Source organism: Staurois parvus, unplaced genomic scaffold, assembly GCF_062004578.1.
Source record: "Staurois parvus isolate SC_StPar_1 unplaced genomic scaffold, SC_StPar_1.0 ptg000188l, whole genome shotgun sequence".
Classification (NCBI taxonomy): Eukaryota; Metazoa; Chordata; class Amphibia; order Anura; family Ranidae; genus Staurois; species Staurois parvus.
This window is the reverse complement of record NW_028317984.1, coordinates 864,848-886,930: the sequence shown is the minus strand read 5'-3', so window position 1 is coordinate 886,930 and position 22,083 is coordinate 864,848. Positions and strand designations below refer to the sequence as shown.

Sequence of the window (22,083 nt, the reverse complement as noted above, 5' to 3'; positions counted from 1 at the left end):
AAATGTCACAGGCAAGCTATGAATTGCCTTAAAAGTATCACACACAAATGGGAAATACAATCTCATATGCAAAGACACCATTGAGCACTTCTGAGACCTAGTGATGTGAATCCAGTGTGGATGATGGAACAAATTAGTGTAAGCGGTAGCAAACTCAAGTAATCTTTTAGATTTCCAACAGGAAATGTACACACTAACAAATACGAATATTGAACCTTATAATTCAACCTTTAAATGGTGTCTGAATGTACCACAACCACCATCCAGATTAAATCATTGCGCCTATGTATATAAATGTTGGTATTAAAATAGGTGCTGCTATTATATATCCACTAAATTAATAACCACACTTTGTGATAAGTAAATAAAAAACAGAAATGGCGCAACCCACACCTCAAAAATTGATTAAAAAAATCAAATTGAATAAATATTAATTAAATTAATCCACAACCGCGCATGTGCACAAATCATTAATTATATAAACCCTCATAAAGTCCATTCACAAAAGTCCATATATATTCCATATGATCCTCAATAAATGAAGTTATGGCATCTTCCTTCACCAATGTGACATTCAGTGCTTTAACACTACATCAAAATACACTCGCCAGATACTGGTGAAAAACAAGCATATCTGTATATAACCAGCACTCCATGGGGTTTAGGGTCATGATCAGAAAGCTCCTGATCGCAAGTAGTGATTAGGACCTTTCTGTGAAGCGCTTTTGGCATAGGTTTGTTTACATTGGGTACACAAATTTGTGGCCTCTCGGCGTCAAGGCCGAGCTGCCAAGAGGCCGCATATTTGCGTACTGTCGGCGACAAGGATTTACCAGCTTCCCGACCGCCCTATAGCAGATGTACTGCTACAGGGTGGCACAGGTGTGCAAAATCGTGTGTATACGTAATTTTGCATTTCCAGGTAGGGGCGGGCACACACCTTACCTGCACCGCCATTCATGGCTGTCAATCACCGGGTCCTGGTCAGTGATTATTCGCTGGCACCCGGTGAATGATGAGCATCTTCGGGGGAGGATAACTGTATGTAAACAATACAGTTCTTGTCAGCTCATGCAGCACAGCCATGCAAAGCAGCCTGATTACAGTGAAGCACAGATGCAAGTAAAACCGCACCCAGTTAACCCTTTCCTGCCCACTTGCTACAGTGTCCTGCTTTTTTCTTTTAGCACTGATCACTGTATTGCTGTCACTGGGGATGTTTGTGACAGTCGGTTACCACAGTGTCCAAATGCCCGCCACACTCCCACTAGATGTTGCTGATTGTCGCCATTACTAGTAAAAATTAAAAAAAAAAACAAAAAAACTTCCAGTATCTATACCACCATTTCTAAACGCTGAAACTGTCATGTAAACCATTTAACTTACATGTATTTTTTTTTTTGCACAAAAAATAAACAGGAGATCAAATACCACAGAAAGAAAAGCTTAATTTGTGGGGAAAAGATGTAAATTTCATTTTGGTTCACGTTTACATGATCGCGCAATTCTTAAAGTAATGCAGCACCATAACACAAACATTGGTGTGGTCAGGAAGTGGGGTAAATCCTCAGGAGGGCAAGTAGGTAAAGCCTAGGTGCAGCCAACAATAAAACATCCTCACAAGGGACATTGTGCAGATTTTTCTATTTTTGACTGCACTTTGACTTCAAATAGATTGACCATTTATAGTCGGCTGTCCAGCAGATTTGCAACATGAAAAGCTTAGGGAAGCTGAGCAGCACTGAAAACCAAATACAAGTGTGCACTGACCTGGTGTACATACATCCTGAAGCTTCATTCATTAGTAAAAGAACAGCTGTTCACAGCTAGTCTGTAGATTAACAGTAATGTGAATTTCAAATTGATGTGCCATCCTGGAGGAGTTGGACTGCCTGTGCAGCCTCTGTAGGGTCCAGGTATCTCCTCATGCTACCAGTAGTGACACTGATCCTAGCCAAATGCAAAGCTAGTGGAAAAACTCAGAAAAGAGGAGTGCAGGGGAAAAAATGTCAGTGGCCTCCCTGTAAAACAATTCCTGTTTTAAGGGTCATCTCATTATTGCCCATCTAGTGCACCTGCTAATTTCATAAATGTGTAAGGCCTAACATGCCCTGTTTCCAGAAGCTACGCAATTGGTTAATAGGCAAAATTCCCAAACAGGTTTGTGTTTTAATACATGCTAGTACCTAATAGCATGGTCTCCAAAAGTTTAAATGTATTTATTAATATAATTTATTTTCTTTAAAACCATAAAACCCCTTCTCTAATGTAGCCGTGATGTGTATCTTTACAGATGCACGACATGGGTTTACAGATATACCTCTCAGCTTTTGCCTATTAACCTTGTTAGGATCCCTAATAATAACTTAATACATTTAAATACCTGACCTCTGAAAGGTTTTACCCCTTTCATGACCAGAACATGTTTTGCTATTCTGCACTTTAAATGGTAATTACACGGTCATGCAACACTATGTAAATGAAGTTTGTCAACTTTTTTTTTTCTTACATAAATGGCTGCCTTTTGGCGGTATTTAACCACGTTAGTGTTTTTTTTTTTTTTGTTTTTTTTTCCTGTTTGTACTTATTTATGTTTATTTGATTAAAAAAAGCAAATCTTAAACAAGTCAGTGAAATGTGTTCCAAAGCACTGATGTGACACAAAGAAAACCAATGCCTGTAAATAAATAAACCGCCTATCCATAACCAAATCAGTAGGCTCAAGGCCTGGAGCAGCTAACCAGGCTCTCCATAGTTTAGTTTACTACATTTTCCTGGGCAGCCTCTGTGCTGAAAAATTATTTTCTATAATCTGAGAGTATTGCCCACATACGTGGAGCCATTCTCAGTGGGGGCTCAATCAGACTTCCAATGTTGGAGAATAGACCTACGAGCCTGAAACAGGTCCTTATTAACTGCGGCCTTTTGGAATTCTGTTAACGGGAGATAGCCTAGTATACCCAAAATGCAGCGGGTAGCTTCAATAGAAACCGTAATGTGGGAAAACTGCGTTTATGGTGGAAACAATATCTGTCCAGTACTGATGTTTACGACATCGCCATAGACGATGAATAAGGTCCCCCTGAGCAATAGCACATCTAGTACAGAGAGGAAACCCATGCGATGGAATCGTGAGAGGTGTGAAATGGGAACAGAGTAGTACGTATAGCTGTGAGAGCCTTTGACTGGTATTGAGGGAGCTAAGCAAGACAGATTCCAATGCATTATCCCACAACTCCTCATCCAAAGGGCCTATATCCTGCTCCCATTGTTCCTTAGCTTTACAGGGGTGACCACCTAGGTATGATAAAAGTAGCATGTCATAGCATCTGGATATGAAGCAGTTTGTATCCTTTACCGATTGAGCATAGCGAAAGATGGGTGTGGGGGATAGACCAGTTTGTCAGAGAGCCCTGGACTCGAACAGCATGACTGAGCAGAAGATGGGAAAACTACAGTGTGAAAGGGAGGCGGAATGCCGCACATAGAACAGTAAAGGAGAGATCCATTTCTGAAGATCTGCTTTAGGTGAGTAATGCCATATCACTTCCACATCCCTGCACACTGAAGTTGTTCTAGTTCCCCATAATTTGATTCGTACCAGATGGGGCTATATTCGGTGAATCCCTCTACTCCTTGGAGAGCTCTTACCCTGAGCCAGACCACCTGGATTAGTAAGTGTGAAATGTCTTATTAGATGACTGAAAAGATGACTATCATGCAAAACCATATGAAGACTTTAGATATTCCTGGTGCGCTAAATTAGAGTAGGCAGAGGGAGTCTGCTGAGTAATGACACCCTCCTCTGCCAGAAAGGCCCCACTGAAATGCTGCAGTTGAGCAGCCAGATAGTAGAGCCACAATCCTTTTTTTTTTTTTTTTTTTTTTTTTTTCTTGCTACGAATTAAATCAAATAAATTTTTTTTCATACATTTAGACCAAAATGTATTGTGCTACATGTCTGTAGTAAAAAAATAAATCCCAAGAAGAAGAATCGGTTGTGTGAAAGTTGGTCTACAAACTATGGTGTGTTGGAAATTGTGTTTGGGTTTTTTTTTTTTTTTAAATGCTATTAATGGCAGCGATGAGTTACTTATAGCAGGACTGTTAGTTCCCACTTAGTGCAGCAGGCATTCTGACACTGCCACTGGCATCTCTAGTGACACTATTTCAGTGATATGCACACACTGTATTGACATTGGGTAGGATGGGGTTGACATCTGGGGCAATCAAAGGGTTAACTTTGTGCCAAGTAATGTGTAAAGTGTTTACTGTGTGGTGCTTTTACTAAGTGATGTGCTGGTTTTTATTCTCTGCTTTGCAGGAAGATGAATACCTGCACATCCCTGCTGTCTGAGAGATCTGTGGTGTTTATTAACACAGAGCAGTCTCCTATAATTTCCTCCCCAGATTGGCAGACTCTGGCCATGAACCATTTGCCGGGACCCACTGATATGCATGTGCTGGAGCTGCCAGATTGCTGCTTGCCTGCAGGGGGGCTAAATTTGAAGGAAAAAATGCTGCATGGATGTAATTTGTGCATCCCCGCTGAATCCACACATTAATGCTATCGTAGACCAGGCACTCGGACACTAATTCTAGTCGCCATGGTGATCTGGTTCCTGGGCTTTCTCGAGCCCTGTGTTACACCCTGAATATGAGTGTAACATGTTTGCCAAAAATGCAGAGTTGGCAGGATCAGCCCCAATCACTGCCACCAGTTGTGTTCAGCGCCTATAATACCCTTCCAGAGGTGCTTGCAAACTAATTGGCTTCTCCCAGATTGTCACCCCTCCCATTCACAGCCCAGCCCAGGATTGGAAACAGCCAACTTAATGCCCCTTAACACTTTTGAGCTGTTTTTCACCGAAGACTTTCTTGTCTTCCCCCCAGCCCGGACACCACCCCCCATTGATTTCTCCATCACATCCAACAACGCTACCATCAAACCTGCCCTGCAGGCCAGAGTACTGGGTGTCATTCTGGACTCCAACCTATCCTTTCAACCCCAAGTCCTATCTTTAACAAACTCGTGCAGACTCCACCTCCGCAACATCGCCAAAATACGCACGTTCCTAACCCCAGAAACCACTAAACAGCTCATCCACTCTCTCATCATATCGCGACTCGACTACTGCAACTCCCTCCTCACTGGCCTGCCTCGCCGCTGGCTATCCCTGCTTCAGTCCATCCTGAATACGGCTGCCAGACTCATTCACCTTTCTAACCGCTCTGTCTCCGCCACCCCCCTCTGCCAATCCCTCCACTGGCTTCCGATTGCGCAACGGATCAAATTCAAAATCCTAACGCTGACGTACAAAGCTGTCCACCATACTGCCCCGAACTACATCACTGACCTAATATCCAAGTACCGCCCAGCACGCACACTCCGCTCCTCACAAGACTTCCTTCTCTCTAGTTCCCTGGTCTCCTCCTCCCGTGCCCGCCTCCAGGACTTCTCCAGGGTGTCACCCATCCTCTGGAACTCCCTGCCCCAACCCATCAGATTATCACCTACTCTTCTCTCCTTTAGGCGCACCCTGAAAACCCATCTCTTCAGGGAAGCCTACCCCACCCCCTGCTAACTTGCCGACCTCCTCCACTCTTCCTACCACCCCATCCCCCACAGCTATATCCTCCTGTGCCACCACCCCCTCCCTCCTAGATTGTAAGCTCGAAAGAGCAGGGCCCTCGAACCCCTCGTGTATCACATTGTATTGGTATTGTTCTGTCACATGTTCTGTCCCCCTTTGTAATGTACAGCGCTGAGCGAACTATTGGCGCTTTATAAATACTGTATAATAATAATGTAATTGTGGACTAAAGTAACAGCTCGTGGGGAGAGGAGAGCCGTTAATCGGCATTGCTCAGAGGGGACGTGTACACTGATCATCAGGGCACGAATGATCAGTGTAGCCCCATCAGTTTTTCAAAATTTTTAGTTTGTTTAGCAAAAAATAAAAAACCATAGGTAATTAAATACCACCAAAAGAGTTGTTCCATCTCAAAAAATTATAAAAATTTCATATACAGTTGTGGCCAAAATTATTCAACCCCCAATGCTGTAAAGGGGTTTAGGGACTATAGTGTACATTTGGAATTGTATTCAGAATCAAATCCTACAAGGACGTTGTAACTACCCAAATGCAACTAAAATGACATCAATTGTTTATGTAATACAGTAGTAAATGGTTCTTATGTGGTTTCTTCATTGCCACAATTATTCAACCCCTTAAAGACTACCACTCTGAAGAACAGAGGTTCATACAGGTGCTTTCCATCAGGTATTGAAAACACCTGTGGATGTCACCGAGCAGCAATCAAGCATAATAAGCACCAATTAGGCAGCTTTAAAATGACTGTGATACTCAGCTCCTTCTAGACATTTACTGGTGTGGTTACAAACATGGTGAAGGCAAGAGAATGGTCCAGGAAGACAAGAGAAGAGGTGATTTCTCTTCACAGGAAGGGCAATGGCTATAAGAAGATTGCAAAGATGTTAAACATACCAAGAGACACCTTAGGAAGCATCATTCGCAAATTCAAGGCAAAGGGCACTGTTGAAACGCTACCTGGTCGTGGCAGAAAGAAGATGCTGACTTCGACTGCTGTGCGCTACCTGAAGCGTAGAGTGGAGAGAAGTCCCCGTGTGACTGCTGAGGAACTGAGAAAAGATTTGTCAGATGTGGGTACAGAAGTTTCAGCCCAGACAATAAGACGCACACTGCGTAATGAAGGCCTCCGTGCCAGAACTCCCAGGCGTACCCCCTTGCTGTCTCCAAAGAATAAGAAGAGTCGACTGCAGTATGCCAAAAGCCATGTGGACAAACCACAAAAGTTGTGGGATAGTGTTCTGTGGACTGATGAAACAAAATTAGAACTGTTTGGGCCCATGGATCAACGCTATGTTTGGAGGAGGAAGAACAAGGCCTATGATGAAAAGAACACCTTGCCTACTGTGAAGCATGGTGGAGGGTCAATCATGCTTTGGGGCTGTTTTGCTTCTGCAGGTACAGGGAAGCTTCAGCGTGTGCAAGGTACCATGAATTCTCTTCAGTACCAGGAGATATTGGATGGAAACGTGATGCAGTCCGTCACACACCTGAGGCTTGGGAGACGTTGGACCTTTCAACAGGACAATGATCCCAAGCATACCTCCAAGTCCACTAGAGCATGGTTGCAGAGGAAAGGCTGGAACATTTTGGAGTGGCCATCGCAGTCACCAGACTTAAATCCGATTGAGAACCTCTGGTGGGACTTAAAGAAAGCAGTTGCAGTGCGCAAGCCTAAGAATGTGACTGAACTGGAGGCCTTTGCCCATGAAGAATGGGCGAAGATACCCGTAGATCGCTGCAAGACACTTGTGTCAAGCTATGCTTCACGTTTAAAAGCTGTTATAACTGTAAAAGGATGCTGTACTAAGTACTAAGATTGAATGTCACTTGGGGGTTGAATAAAACTGATAATGCTGTGAGCACAGAAAAGACATTTGTGGTTATTTCATTATAACTGTTATGTTATATTTGTCTGACCTACAAGTGCCTCTTTAATGTAAATGTAAGCAAGATGACTGAATGATCAAAAGCAATGTCAAACTGGCCAAAACACTCAATTTCAGTGGGGGTTGAATAATTTTGGCCACAACTGTAGGTACAGTGCTGCATGACCGCGCAATTGTGATTCAAAGTGTGACAGTGCTGAAAGCTGAAAATTGGCCTGGGCAGGAAGGGGGTAGAAGTGCCCTGTAGGCAAGTGGTTAATAAAAAAAAAAAAAAAATTCAGTGGTGATCAAGTACCACTAAAAAGAGCCCTATAAATGTATACATTTCATTTGGGAACAGTGTTGCATGACCACAGTTGCCAGTTAAAGTAGCACAGTGCTGAATAGCAAAGTCTGGTCCTGAAGGGGGTAAAACCTTCCGGAAGTCAGGTGTTTATGGTGAAATAAAGGCAAATTAATGATCAAGTCATGGTAAAAATTAACGCAAAAAAAAATTTTGTGAATTGAGTATGATGGCAATGCTAATGATTTCTGCAAGGTTCTGATAAAGGCCTATCTTAATGCCAGTCGAGAGCCCTCAGCCCCGATGTAGGCACTTGGACTTGCCCTTGGGAGGAGTTATGCAAATATCAAAATGGGTGGATGGCAGTCTGGAGGAGCGGCATTCCTGCCTTGGGTAATGTTCATAAGTGATGCTGAACTTCCATGATATGGGGGACAGTCAGGCTAAGGAGGAAAATGATAAATGCTGTATGTCCTCCAGCCTTGAAAAGACAGGCTGTCTGACTTGCTATAGCTTCTATCCCACATTGAGCTTTGCCACTTATTAAGGCCTATGCTATACATCATTCAAATCCTGTAGGGTGGTATAATGTCCAATGCAGTAAGCACTGGACAAGGCTAAGTTGCACGTTTTTACAAAAAACCTACAAAGTATCACTCGCCTCCTTGGAGGTGGAGACTCTAAACACTAAAAGTTAAGTAATCCTGATGTGTGCTTGTATTTTTTTTTTTTTTTTTAATGCGTTTTCAATGCATTCCAGAGTTTGTTGTGGGGGTTTTCCTTTGACACTTAAACCATTGTCCTATGTTTTATGTACTGTCCTATGTTTACTGGAACTGACTACACTGGTGTGAGCTAGGGTAATTGAAGTACATGGCAATTTACTCTACATGCGATCTGAAAACATTTTTTAAAGTGCACTGAAAAGAACAAACTGGCAAAAAAAAAAATCGCTTGTGCGTTCAGGAGAGGATAAAAAATCTCAACCGTGAAAAGCGTTCATAAACACAATGCATTCTAATGACCAAAATCATGACCAGTGGATTTCATTAACACCAGACGCGGGAACACTCATGCAAAAATTTTACTTTTCAGCAACTTGATTATGAAAACTGTAGCTTCAGTTTTTTTTTTTGTTTTGTTTTTTTAGCTGCTCAGTGTGCATGAGGCCTAAAATAATTTTTCTTCTTGTTTCAACCTTTGCTTAGTGTTTGTGAGGGGAGGTTGGGGCACAGTGGAAACAAATTTAGACTGTCTGGAAAGGACGATTAATAAAAAAAGGCTTGTAAATGTTTGGTACTTTGTAGCATTTCCCAGCATAGGTATTTTGATAAATTTTTATTTAACCAGATGGGTGCAGAGGAAATTGGGATATTGGTTCTTTCAGGAAGCTCATCAGTCTACATACTGTATATCCAAAACATACTATCTAAAACCTCCCAAAATATAGCATGTATGCATAGAAAGTGGAATCTCTAGTAAATAAAACCAGATATTTAGATATATAATCATTTTGACTGCATGCAATACAAAATGTTTTTATTACCACAAATCCCACTATTAAAAAAAAAAAAAAAAAAAATCTTGCCCAAGAGATCACCCCCACACTCCATCTATATGCAAAGCAGTGCTGGATCCTTGCATGTGCATTTTCAGTATTTCACCATTGAAATTTATCCTCCATAGGCAGTTCCATATGTCATGGTTTAGTGATATCTGTGATGTCGCACGTTTTAGTGTAGTGATATTTTGTACTTCCATCAGGAGTCCTCTTTCATATGTGCTGAATGCTGAAAAAAATAAAGGTTATATACATCTAGTACTGAATAAATTCAATATCCAAATGTCAGCAGGAACCAAATGGTAACACCTCTGACATGTACATAATTTCAACAACCCAAGAGAGGCATAGCAAACATCTTAAACACACTAGCAAATATTGTCCCATTGGTGATGAGATGTAGGAAAAGAGAGCTTCCAACAAGGTTCCACTCTCAAGGTTATACAGAAATCAAATGAAGATTTACCCCAACAGTAAATGCTATATAGTGTGGTCACCAGGCAAATAAATGTAATATCCACAGCATGTGAGGCTTTCCATTCCCTAGTCAATAGTCCTATATAATCTCATACTTGTCAAGTCCAAGAATAATTTAGTCCAAATGGGCAGTTTCAGGGGAGGGATCGGTGCACTGCCTGACCAGGCTGTGACGGAGGTGTGGGTGAGACAGAACACACGTGGAGGGCAGTTGGGCACACAAGGCTTTTGAGTGATTTGGAGGGAGTTTGATAGGTATAGCAAGGGTTACGTCCAGGGGCACACAGCAGAAGGGCAGGCTGGCAGGCAATGGTTACATCCGGGCACACAGAGGCAGAGCACAGGGTAGCAATTCAGGGACTCGCCTGCCAGCAGTAGCCTCAGCAGAGGAAGTATAGGCAGATAGGCACCAACTCCTCACGGGTTTTCAGAGGGCTGTGCGTATTGGCCTCAGCTTCAAGACCACACCGGCAATGCAGGACCACAAGTCCCAGCAGTGCACAAAGCACAGTCCAATGCATCTCCCAACAAAACCTGCAGCCGTGAGCTGCTCTCTCCATTCTCACTCAAAACTCCGCCCATTATCCCCCCTTAGGGACAATATATGGCCCTTGCAATTTGACCAAGCCCTCGATGCCGACACGTCTGACTCTTCACAGCCACAGGACACCATGTTGTCTGGGTCCCCTGTTGAGATCAACCTCATTTTCCACCCCCTGCGGTGCACAGGACCTCCTAGCATCAAAGAGTGGACAGTCTGACTGTTGGTCATACATGTGGAGCTCAACAAAACACAAAAATAAAATAATCCTTTCCGTCAGTCATGATTGGGGATAGAGATATATATATATATATTCTGGTATATCTATATGCAGATGAGCCAAAAGGGGTGGTGACTTGAAGCAGAATTAAGGATAAACCTATGTAGCCTTTAAAAATGCTCCCTCCTAACACCTTGACAATGACTGGTAAAGCCTGGAACGCGGATGTCACCATTGGCTCCTATGACCCATCTGGTACTCCTTCCTCTCCACTGAAGTTGCTGCTGACTGACTTGGGGAGCTGAATCATGACTGGAGCAGACTGAAAAAAGACAAGTGTATAAATCTTCCTTAGACAGGTTTGTCAGCATAAGGTGTTGGAAGAGGAGGGCATTTTTAAGGCTGGTTAGGTTTATCCTGGAATTAGATTGTAAATAAACCTGTATTGAACAATTGTCTTAAGGGAAGCATAGTTTTTTCCACCTGTTCCTATTAGAGCTCTACTTCAGGAGTTGGTTGGAGACTGCAGACATGACTTCGCAGTAATGGTCATCATAGGGAATAGAAAGGTCCCCTAAAATTATTTCAATTTGCTCACCTCTCTGCATAGTAGAAAAACGTGTGTTTTGTAAACAAATAGGGGGCGCGTCGCCGCCCTATCTGTCCCGCCGATCACCGCTGCAGATGTGAGTCGCCGGGTCACAGCCGTTCCTTAGCGGCTATGTCCCAGCGATCGGCAGCAAACAGTGACAGACAGCACAGCTGCAGTAGCTGTGCTGTCTGTCACTTCCCTGTCAGCTCGAGGATGAGCTGATCGAGAGAACGGTTTCTCTTTCTCGATCAGCCTTGTCCCGTCCAGTACACACCCCCGCCCCCTAGTAAAACACTCCCCTCACTCCTATAACCCTTCCCTGCAAAATAACGTTAACCCCTTCCTCCCCATTGCCATTAGTACAGTGTCAGTGTGTGTGTTTTTGTTTTTTTTTTTTTTTGTTTTTTTTTGCACTGATCACTGTATTAGTGTGTTTGGGTATGTCAGTGACCCCAAGTCAGTACCCCCAATGTCAGAATGTCCGCCGCAGTCCCGCCATAAGTCGCTGGTCGCCGCCATAAGTCGCTGGTCGCCGCCATTATTAGTATAAAAAAAAAAAACTAAAAATCCCAGTATCTTTCTCGCCATTTGTAAACGCTATAACTTTCACGTAAACCAATTAATTTACACGTATTGGGTTTTTGTTTTAGCAAAGACATGTCGCAGAATGCATTTTGGCAGAAATTTATGACTAAATTTGATTTTTGCATTTTTTTTTTTTTTTTTTTACTGGACATGTTTTATAGCAAAAAGTCTAAAATATTATTTTTTTTTTTTTCCTCAAAATTGTCAGCCTTTTTTTTTTTTTTTTTTTAAGTGCAAAAAATAAAAACCGCACAAGCGATCAAATACCACCAAAAGAAAGCTCAATTTGTGGGGGGGGGAAAAGGATGTAAATTTCATTTATGTACCGTATTGCATGACCGCGCAATTGTCCGTTAAACTAGCGCAGCGCTGTATAGCAGAAAAATGGCGTAAATTGCAGTATTTATACCATAGTTTGTAGACGCTATAACTTCCACACAAAGCAATCAATATACACTTATTGGGATTTTTTTTACCAAAAACATGTAGCAGAATACATTTTGGCCTAAATTTATAACCAACTTTGAGTTTACTATATATTTTTTATAGCTGAAAGTAAAAAATATTGTTTTTCTTCAAAATTTTTGGCCTTTTTTCGTTTATAGCGTGAAAAATAAAAAGCGCACAGATGATCAAATTACACCGAAAGAAAGCTCTATTTGTGTGAAAAAAAGGACGTAAATTTAGTTTGGGTGCAGCATTGCATGACCGTGCAATTATCAGTTGAATTAGTGCAGCGCCGAGTAGCAAAAAGAGGCCTGGTCATTAACCGTTTCAATACCGTGCAATTTTACACCTTCCTGCCCAGGCCATTTTTCAGGTTTCAGCGCTCACAATTTGAATGACAATTGCGCGGTCATACAACATTGTACCCAAACTAAAATTTTATAATTTTCTTCACACAACTAGAGCTTTCTTTTGGTGGTATTTAAGCACCGCTGGGGTTTTTATTTTTTGCTAAATTAACAAAAAAAGACCAAAAATTTTGAAAAAAAACCCACATTTTTCTTTGTTTCTGTTATAAAAGTTTACAAATAAATAATTGTTCTTCATAAATTTAGGCCGAGATGTATTCTGCTACATGTCTTTGGTGAAAATAACCCAAAATAGGATGTATTATTTAGTTTGTAGGAAAGTTATAGAGTTCACAAACTATGGTATAGATCTGAATATTGATCAGTCCTGAAGTACTGACAGCCAATCTAATTTCTTGAGGTCCAAGAATGTCAATAGTATAGATATCCCCAAATGACCCCTTTTTGCAGAGTAGACAGTCCGACGTACTTCATAAGAGGCATGGCGAGTTTTTTGAAGTTGTGTTTTTTTGTCATAATTTTTCGGAAAATGAAAAAATTAAAAACATTATTTTCACTATTTTTTTTTTTACATACTGTCACCAGTGCAGTACAGTGTCATCATATAACTGGCATGGCGGTGAACAGGGACACTGACTGGTGACAGTATGGGAAAAAAAAAAAAAAAATATATATATATATATATATATATATATATATATATATATATATATATATTTTTTTTTTTATTATATTTAATTTTTTATTACATTTTTTAAGATTTTTTTTTTTCATATTTTACTATGACCAAAGTAGTACAATGTTACCATAGTAACATTGTACTACTTTGGAGAAGTGATCAGTATTTTATTTATTCTTTTTTTTTTACACAATTTGCTTATAGCAAAGAATTACTTTGCTATAAGCAAGCATTTACCTGAATGAAATCGATTCATTCAGCTTTTTTTTTTTTTTTTTTGTGCTTAGCTGTGATTTGGTCACAGCTAATCACATGACATGTGCATGTGATTAGCTGTGACCATTCACAGCTAGGCACTAGTATACAATGGATGGCATCATGAATGAAGCCATCCATTGTATACAACTGTCATGTGACCTGCTGTGATTGGTCACAGCAGGTCACATGGTACCAGCAACGGGAGCCGGTACTCGGATCTGTCATCGGCCGTGTCCGAGGTACACGGCCGGTGACAGATCGCACTGCTGCGCCGCTCTGCATTAGCGCAAACTGCGCATGTGCGGGAGCACGCCAAATGGCGTGCACCCGGAGTGCAGAGACACTTTTGAAGCCGCCAAACGGCCATTGGCCGGGCAGCTAATGGTTAAGGGGGGTAAATCCTCTGGAGCTCAATTGGTTAAATTTCTTTTCCTCCAGACGTAAAGAGTGCCCCCTTGTCCTCTGTAATGACTTCAGGGTGAATAACTGTACACCGAGTTCACTATATGAACCACTGATGTATTTATACATGTTGATCATATCCCCACTTAATCTCCTCTTCTCAAGAGAATAAATTTGGTTCATCTAATCTTTCCTCATAGCTGATCTCCTCCATGCCTCGTATCAGTTTAGTTGCCCTTCTCTGTACTTTCTCCAGTTCCCCAATGTTCTTTTTGTGAATTGGTGCCCAAAACTGAACTGCATATTCCAGATGAGGTCTTGCTAATGGTTTGTACAGGCGTAAAATCTCTCTGGAGTCTATACCTCTTAATACAAGAGGATTTTGCTCGTTTTTAAAACCGGAGCTTGGCATTGCATGCCATTATTAAGCTTGTGATCTAACAGAACCCCCAGATCCTTCTCCACCATTGATTCCCCCAGTTGTACCCCCCCTAGTATGTATGATGCATGCATATTCTTAGCCCCCAAGTGCATAACCTTACATTTATTAACATTAAACCTCATTTGTCTCATAGTTGCCCAATTAAACAGTACTTTGAGGTTGGCTTGAAATTTGCAGACCTCCTGTAAGGATGTTATTCCACTGCACAGCTTGGTGTCATCTGCAAAGCCTGACATGATATTTATAATCCCAGACCCTATATTGTTTATAAATCTATTAAAAAGTAAGGGTCCCCACACTGAAGGGAATATCTGGCAAGCATTTTTTATTGCGTCAACTACATCAAAATGCACCAGAAGTGCATTGTTAGAGCATCTTACCACATTGGGTGCATTAATGGCCAATCTCTTTGCACGTCTAAATGAGCCTTTAAATATCAGATTTTTTTTTTTTTTTTTTTCTTAGACATTAAAGTTAAAGAGCTGGAAAAGCGTTCATCAGGCCAGGCATTTGAGCTTCTCCTGAGCCCTCGATCTACTGATGCTGCTCCAGACCTTTCAATTGCCTCGCCAAAGAAAAAGGAATGCTCACTGGAAGAAATTCAAAAGAAGCTTGAAGCAGCAGAGGAGAGGCGTAAGGTGAGTTGTAGCAGCAATGCAAAGCACTTTTGGGTCAGTTTGGGGTTTTTTTTTTTTTTGTGCAGTAAGGGGATCCTTTCACCAAGGTTAGTTTGTGGGCTGAACATATTGGGGTGTCTTTTACAAGGCTTACAGCCTCCTTGCTACAAATTGTTCTGAGGCTGCAAGGCTATGCATTGCACTGCTCTGCAGACATGTGTCACTGGCTCTTAAAGCAGACACCTAGCAAGCACCAAATCATTACCTAACCCCCAGGAAATTAATTTAGGCTTTTAAGGCTTACTCTAAACGAAGCAACAAAAGGACTACAGCAAGTAGGATGTTTCTATATATTGTACAGGTGTAAATAAGAGCACGAAGTAATACACCATGCTCACTAGTGCTTAAGCTGACCCTTTCACCATATTACACTTTGTGGGATTAATCTTAGAATGTACTTTAGTACTCAAGTGCTTTTTATCATTTTGACACTTCTGGGAGTGTTGCTTACAACCATTACACTGTGCTTATTCTCCTGAGGCCACAGCCTTGGTGACATAGTGGCAGGGGGAAATGGGGTGGTCTGGGGCACTTGAATTTTGTCTGAAACTGTCGTTGGCTTTCTAATTCAAAGTGACAGATGACCATACCTGTGCCTGCTTTGATATCTAGTAAAAGGTTAAAGTGGTTTTTGATGAAGCTGTAATGTTCAGAGCTGGAGAATGGGAGGTCAGATCCTGACAAGGTTGTGGTTTTTTTTTTTTTTTTTTTTTTTTTTTTTTTTTCTCCAGTTACATGAAGCGGAAATCTTAAAGCAGCTTGCTGAGAAGAGAGAACATGAGAAGGAAGTTCTGCAGAAAGCTAAAGAAGAGAATAATAATTTCAGCAAAATGGCGGAAGAAAAATTAACTACTAAAATGGAGACCAACAAGGAAAAACGAGATGCCCAGATAGCTGCAAAATTGGAACGGTTGCGAGAAATGGTAGGTTTATTGTAAGATTTTGGATCTTTGCTCTGCCGTTCAAGTTAACCGAGACCAATTCTTTTTACTAGGAGAAGAAAGGCGAAATCAGGAAGGGAAAAGGCAAAGAAGAGGAGGACTGAACTTTACCGTCTGTGAATGCAGCCCCAGCATTGCAGAATTAATCCCATCAGTGTTCTCCCCTCCTGTATATGTTTAGCAGCTGTTATGTAGACAGGCATTCTGCACTGTTTGCTTGGGTAATGTGGACTTGTAGCCTTTCACTTATCCAGATTTCATACCGTGCTGATTACTGTTGTATTGTACTGGAGAGTTTTCGTGTGGGGTTTTCTAGTCCTGTTCTACCAGTGTTCAGACTGTTACATACTGCACTTAAATTTGAATGGTACTCTGTATCTGACTTGCAATAGTTTTGTCTTAATAAAACAGTTAATCGTAATTTCTTTATTAGTTTACATTCTTGAACAATTTTGCCATTTATGAAATTTGGTTGTGATGGGGCATTAAAATATTTGAATTCATGCAACATGCCTAGAAAGTAACCAAAAGGCGAATGGGTTTTTGGGGGGGGGGGGTTTCTCGTACATCACAGGACACAGAGCAGGCCATAATTATGACTGTGGGTTATTCCACCTTTTTAGGTGAATGGATACTAGCTGACCAATCAGACAGGAAGTCCTTCCCAAATACCCCCTCCTACACAGGAAGTACTTGGTTTTTCACCAGTGTCTGTAAGGTGGATGTTCACTGAACATGTGCTTCATATGCTCTGAAGCATACTGGGACTGCCGGAACAATTCTGAGTCAAGGGCCTCAATCGGATCCATTCAAAAAGCTTTTATCCAGCGAGGCTTGCGTACCATCCATTTTGGCTGAGGAGAATCCTCGGGTTTTGCCTAAAACGCTTTATGGACTTTTGTGGGGGTTTTTTTTTTTTTGTTTGTTTTTTTGTAACTCTGTGCAGTTTGATCTGACAAAGGCGCTTCTGGCAGGTTGCAATATGGGTCCAAGGCAGTGGCCCCCATTTTTAAAAAGGGCACAGTCCTGGAAGGTCTGTAGGACAAGGCCCACCGTGATGGGTGAAGGTTGGTCCCTGATTGAGTTCAGAAGCCTGTTGCGGAATGGGTAAGTGTTTGATAGAGATGAGATTGTGGAGGAGTCTGCTATAGTTGACTGGGTAGACTTTCAGGAGTAGTGGTGTGTGTGTGTGTGTGTCTGTGTGGTTTTTTTTTTTTTTTTTTTTCTTCTTTTCCCCCCTATCCTGTGTCTGCCTGTAGTACCTAATTTTCGCCACTTGACAGTCTGTTGCTACGTGGCAGGGATGCTTGTGCAGTAGCAGCAGGAAGAGTAATGCAGGCCATAGATGGGTCGAAAATCTGCCGATTTTTCGGCTGAAAATAAAATCGGCCGATTTTCGGATCGTTAGTGGGCGATTTGGTCGGCCGTTTTTCGGTATTTTGGCAGTTTTTTTTTTTCGGTAAAGTTGGAAAAAAATCGGCCGATTTTCGCGGCAATTCGTGGGCAAATCGGCCAATTTTTTTACCGATAAAAAATCTGCGCATGAGCAGTGACCTGGAAGAGGAAGACGATGAAGAGGAAGACGATGAAGAGGAAGACGATGAAGAGGAAGACGATGAAGAGGAAGACGATGAAGAGGAAGACGATGAAGAGGAAGACGATGAAGAGGAAGACTTCCAGTCCAGCAAAAAGTGTCTCTGCAGAGAGCTCCGCTATTTCTGACAGTTCTCTGACATTTACAGCGGTTGAAACATTGTATCTATTTGTTTCCGAATAAAAACAGCTGTATCCTAAATGGAAACAAATAGATACATTGTTGCAACTTCTATAAATGTCAAGGAACTGTCAGAGAACTGTCAAAGAAATAGCAGAGCTCTCTGCAGGGACACTTTTTGCCGGCTCTAGACGGGTAGAAAATCGGCCGTTTTTTTTTTTTTTTTTTTTTTACCATTGATGGTAACGTCGGCCACTTGAACAACCGATTTTTCGTTTTTTAAAAGAAAAATCTGCAGTTTTTCTCCCCATCTATGGCCTGCATAAGTCAGCCGTATTTACATGGGACGCCGCCCGTTAAATGTGAGCTGTTGCAGCCCCCGCTACCTATGCTTTTACTGCTGCTGGACCTTGGAGGGATGGCCAGGACATGGCAGGTTATTCTAAAGGGTATGTGAGTACTCCCCTGGGAGGGTCGGCCAGTCAGGAAGGAGGGTTGTGTATATGCTACCCCTTTTTTTTTTTTTTTTTTTTTTTTTTTTTTTAAGTGTGTATATGCTGTGTTTTTATTAAATTCTTACACCAGTATTGTAATGCTAGTGGCAGTAATGTAATCCAGAAAGCAGTGTGGGGGAGGCACAGCAAGAGTGAAAATGCACCACCGCCAGGTCCTGTGGAGCCTAGTCGAAGTTCTGCTGTTATCCTCCTGAAAGACCAGGGGCAACAGGTCAATCTGAGCCGCTGCGTTTCTCCGGCATTGTGGCTACTGCTAGTGTGTTCGCTTTGGCGTATGTAACTGAGGATCTTGCATCAGACTTGGCAGGGTTAGAAGATGCGATTGCTGGGATGGTTGCATTGGTGGCTTGGGGGTAAGAAGCAAAAAAAATCCCCCCATCTTTGCACCCACCAGTCCTTGAACAAAAAGTGGTTGGAACCTGAGGATGAAGATGCAGTAAAGTATCTTGAAGAGGGTCAGGCAATTGATTCTCTGTCAGGAGTCACACCCTGGTGAGAAACAGGGGATTTCTGCTTCAGAGGTTATTGGTTAGGACCCTCACTAATATGGTCCGGTCAAGGTTTCATGTTACCCCCAGTGGGAGGCATTTGAGGTTTCTTCCTCTTTGGGCTCATTAAAGTATTCAGGCATTTCCAGTTCATCATCCTCTTTTGGAGTAAGCTATGTATGCTGACTGAGCACCCAGACAGTTTTTGTTCTGCCTTCTGTATCCTATGGATGAGAATTTTGTTAGAAAGTGGGGGCATGCCAGGGGTAGACGCAGCTGTCTTCCCTGAATAAGCATTTAACGTGTCCTGTGGATAATGCCCAGGTGTTTAAATGATCCAGCAGATAAGAAATTAGAATCGCTCCTCAAGGCTTTTTAATCTAGCAGGGGCTGCCACACAACCAGCATTTGCTATTGGTATCTGTCTGTCTTTTAACCACCTGCTTAACACGGTCATTCAGACTATCTATCTTGGAGGAGGATACTGCTCTAGATTTGGCAGATTTATCAAAGGTCTTGTGTTTTGCATTTGATGCCCTACGGCATTGTTTCTCAACCTTTTCAACACAAAGGAACCCCTGAAATACCTTTCTGGTTTCAGGGAACCCCTGCTAAAAATGACTATAATACATTCCTGTGATGGTCAGTGGGAAGAATGCTCCTTAAATTTGTGGTCATTGGGAAGAATTATCCCCTTACAGATAGCTAGAGATCGGTGTTGTCAGTGGGCACTTATCTGAGGTAGAAATTGGCTTATTGCTCAAGGAACCCTCTGGAGGAACCCTGGTTGAGAAACCCTGCCCTAAGGACTCGATTCAGCAGATCTCTTGCATGACCCTTCTGTTTGTACACATGCGCAGGTTCTTGTGGTTAGAGTTAGGCGACGGAACTGCTGTGCAAAAAATTGTTGGTGGGTTTTCTTTCATGGAGACTGTTTGGGGAGGACCTAGACAAGTATATCCAGAAGATCTCGGGGAAAATTGTGCTTTTACCCTTTTTTATGCGAGTCCTAACCCTCGACTTTAAAGGGCTAGGCACTTTGGTGTTTCTTCTGTTAGGCAAGCATTTTGCCATACATAGGGCTCTGTGTCCAGGGGAAAGTGTCCGGGGCAGAAGAAACCTTGGGTGCAAAAGCCTGTCAGGTCAGATTCTAAGTCCAGTTCATTATAAAGGGGAAACTTTTTTTTTTTTTTTTTTTCTTGTGGAAATCTGGGAAGAGCTGAGGACAAGTGGGTCACTGCTACACTTGCTCAGAGGTACAAACTGTAGTTTTGGGGATTCCTCCTCCGTTTAAGGTCCCATGTGTCCACTAATCTATTGAGAAGGAAATCCCTTGTTTCAGACACTTGACCTGTTGTCCCAGGGTGTGATTGTGGAGGTTCCAGCAGACGAAAGGTTCCAGGGATTTTATTCAAACCTATTCGGTTCCAAAGCCAAAGGGAATGCAAGACCTATTGCAGACTTAAAGGGGCTGAGCCGGTTCCTAAATATTCGTTCATTTCTGATGGAGTCAGTCCAGCCAGTCACACCTTTTTAGAAGAGGGAGACTTTCTAGCGTCTATAGACATCAAGGACTCATACCTGCATGTGCCAATATTTCCAGCTCATCAAGTTTCTGCGGTTTACTGTGGAAACTTGATATTTTCAGTTGATGGCACTACCTTTTGTGCTAGCCACGGCTCCTTGAGTGTTTTACAAAGATTCTTGCTTCAGTTCTGGGGCTGCTCAGGCCTCTTGAGTATCGATTTTGGGCTATCTGGATGATCTCCTTGGGTCAGTCGTGTCCAAGCCTGAGGAAAAAAAAAATATGGCCCTTAAGTTCATAAGGTGGAGCAGATGCCGCTCAAGACCAGCCCTGGGACTCCAGTGTGTGTAGTGACCTCAGCACTACGCTAGCTATGCACTGATACATTTTGCCCTGCCCATTGGGGCTTGGTCACAGTGGTGTCTGTGACCGCTCCCAATGGGCTGGCTGAAATGCGTCAAAGCGCAGCCACTCCGTACATACATCATACTGTAAACGTAAACCTATAACTTGTATTTACAAGATCCTTACTAAAATATCGGGCTTAGTTTCTCCACCGTTCCTGGGGAAGTAAAAGCAGAGAGTTTGGAATAAAATTGGAGGAGCAAGATAAAACTGAACTGAAAATTTGATACTGAAAATTTATGACTGTAATATTTGACATAATTATGTGTTTTATAAACTCAATAAAATATATAATAAGATAAAAAAAAACCGCAAGTTCCGCCTCAAGAAGGCACCTGTACAGGCCTGTCTGAAGTTTGCAAATGAACATCTAAATTATTCCGAATAGGATTGGGAGAAAGTGCTGTGGTCAGATGAGACCAAAATTAAGCTCTTTGGCATTAACTCGACTCACCGTGTTTAGAGGAAGAAAAATGCTTACTATGACCCTAAGAACACCATCCCAACAGTCAAGCACAGAGGTGGAAACCTTATGCTTTGGGGTTGTTTCTCTGCTAAAGGTACTACTAAAAGGCAATCTATTGTAAAATCTTGGAAGAGAACATTCTTCCCTCAGCCAAAACACTGAAGATGGGTCATGAATGGGTCTTCCAGCATGACAATGACCTAAAAAATACCGCCAAGGCAACAAAGGAGTGGTTCAAGGAGAAGCACAATAAGGTCATGGAGTGGCCTAGCCAGTCTCTAGACCTTAATCGTATAGAAAATTTATGGAGGGAGCTGAAAGTTTGAGTTGCCAATCGACAGCCAAAAACCTTAAGGATTTAGAGAGAATCTGTAAAGAAGAGTGGACCAAAATGCCTCCTGAGATGTATGCAAACCTGGTAACCAACTACAAGAAACGTCTTACCTATGTGTTTGCCAACAAGGGTTTCTCCAGCAAGTACTAAGTCACGCTTTTGCTTGGGGATCAAATACTTATTTTAGTCACCGAACTGCATCTAAATTTATAACATTTGTATCGTGGTTTTTTTTTTTCTGGATTTTTAGTTGATATTCTGTCTCTATCATACACCTATGATAAAAATGGTAGACCCTTAATTTCTTTATAAGTGGGCAAACATACAAAATCTGTGGGGGGTCAAATAATTATTTTCCCAACTATAGGCATCCAGGGGGGTCTAGCTAGCTGACCTTTCCCTCATATATTTTGAAGTTACATGTATATCCTGTGGCCCTGTCGCATACCTTGTAAAATGTTACCCGGTATTTGTCCTGTTTGCTGGGGATGTACTGTTTAATGCCCAGCATTCCAGTGAAGTGGACAGAGGACTCATCCACACAAATAATTTTGTTGGGAGTAAACACTTCTGAAAGCTTGCGGGACAAAAATGAGTGGCCTAATTTTGAACAACTTGTCATATTTGGGATGATTTCAAGGAGGGCACTGAGTATTATCCTT

At 42.0% G+C, this 22,083-nt stretch overlaps 1 protein-coding gene across 2 annotated transcripts in view; it reads left to right on the top strand.

Moving 5' to 3' along the window:
• Positions 1–16,395, top strand: part of STMN1 (stathmin 1) — a 37,150-nt gene extending 20,755 nt beyond the window's left edge. For both annotated transcript variants that reach the window (XM_089677572.1, XM_089677571.1), the window contains exons 3-5: positions 14,822–14,994; positions 15,765–15,956; positions 16,028–16,395. In XM_089677572.1, coding sequence (XP_089533698.1) covers positions 14,822–14,994; positions 15,765–15,956; positions 16,028–16,078 — 416 coding nt within the window. In that variant the 3' untranslated portion in view covers positions 16,079–16,395. The remainder of the gene's footprint in view (positions 1–14,821; positions 14,995–15,764; positions 15,957–16,027) is intronic.
• Positions 16,396–22,083: the final 5,688 nt, after the last annotated feature.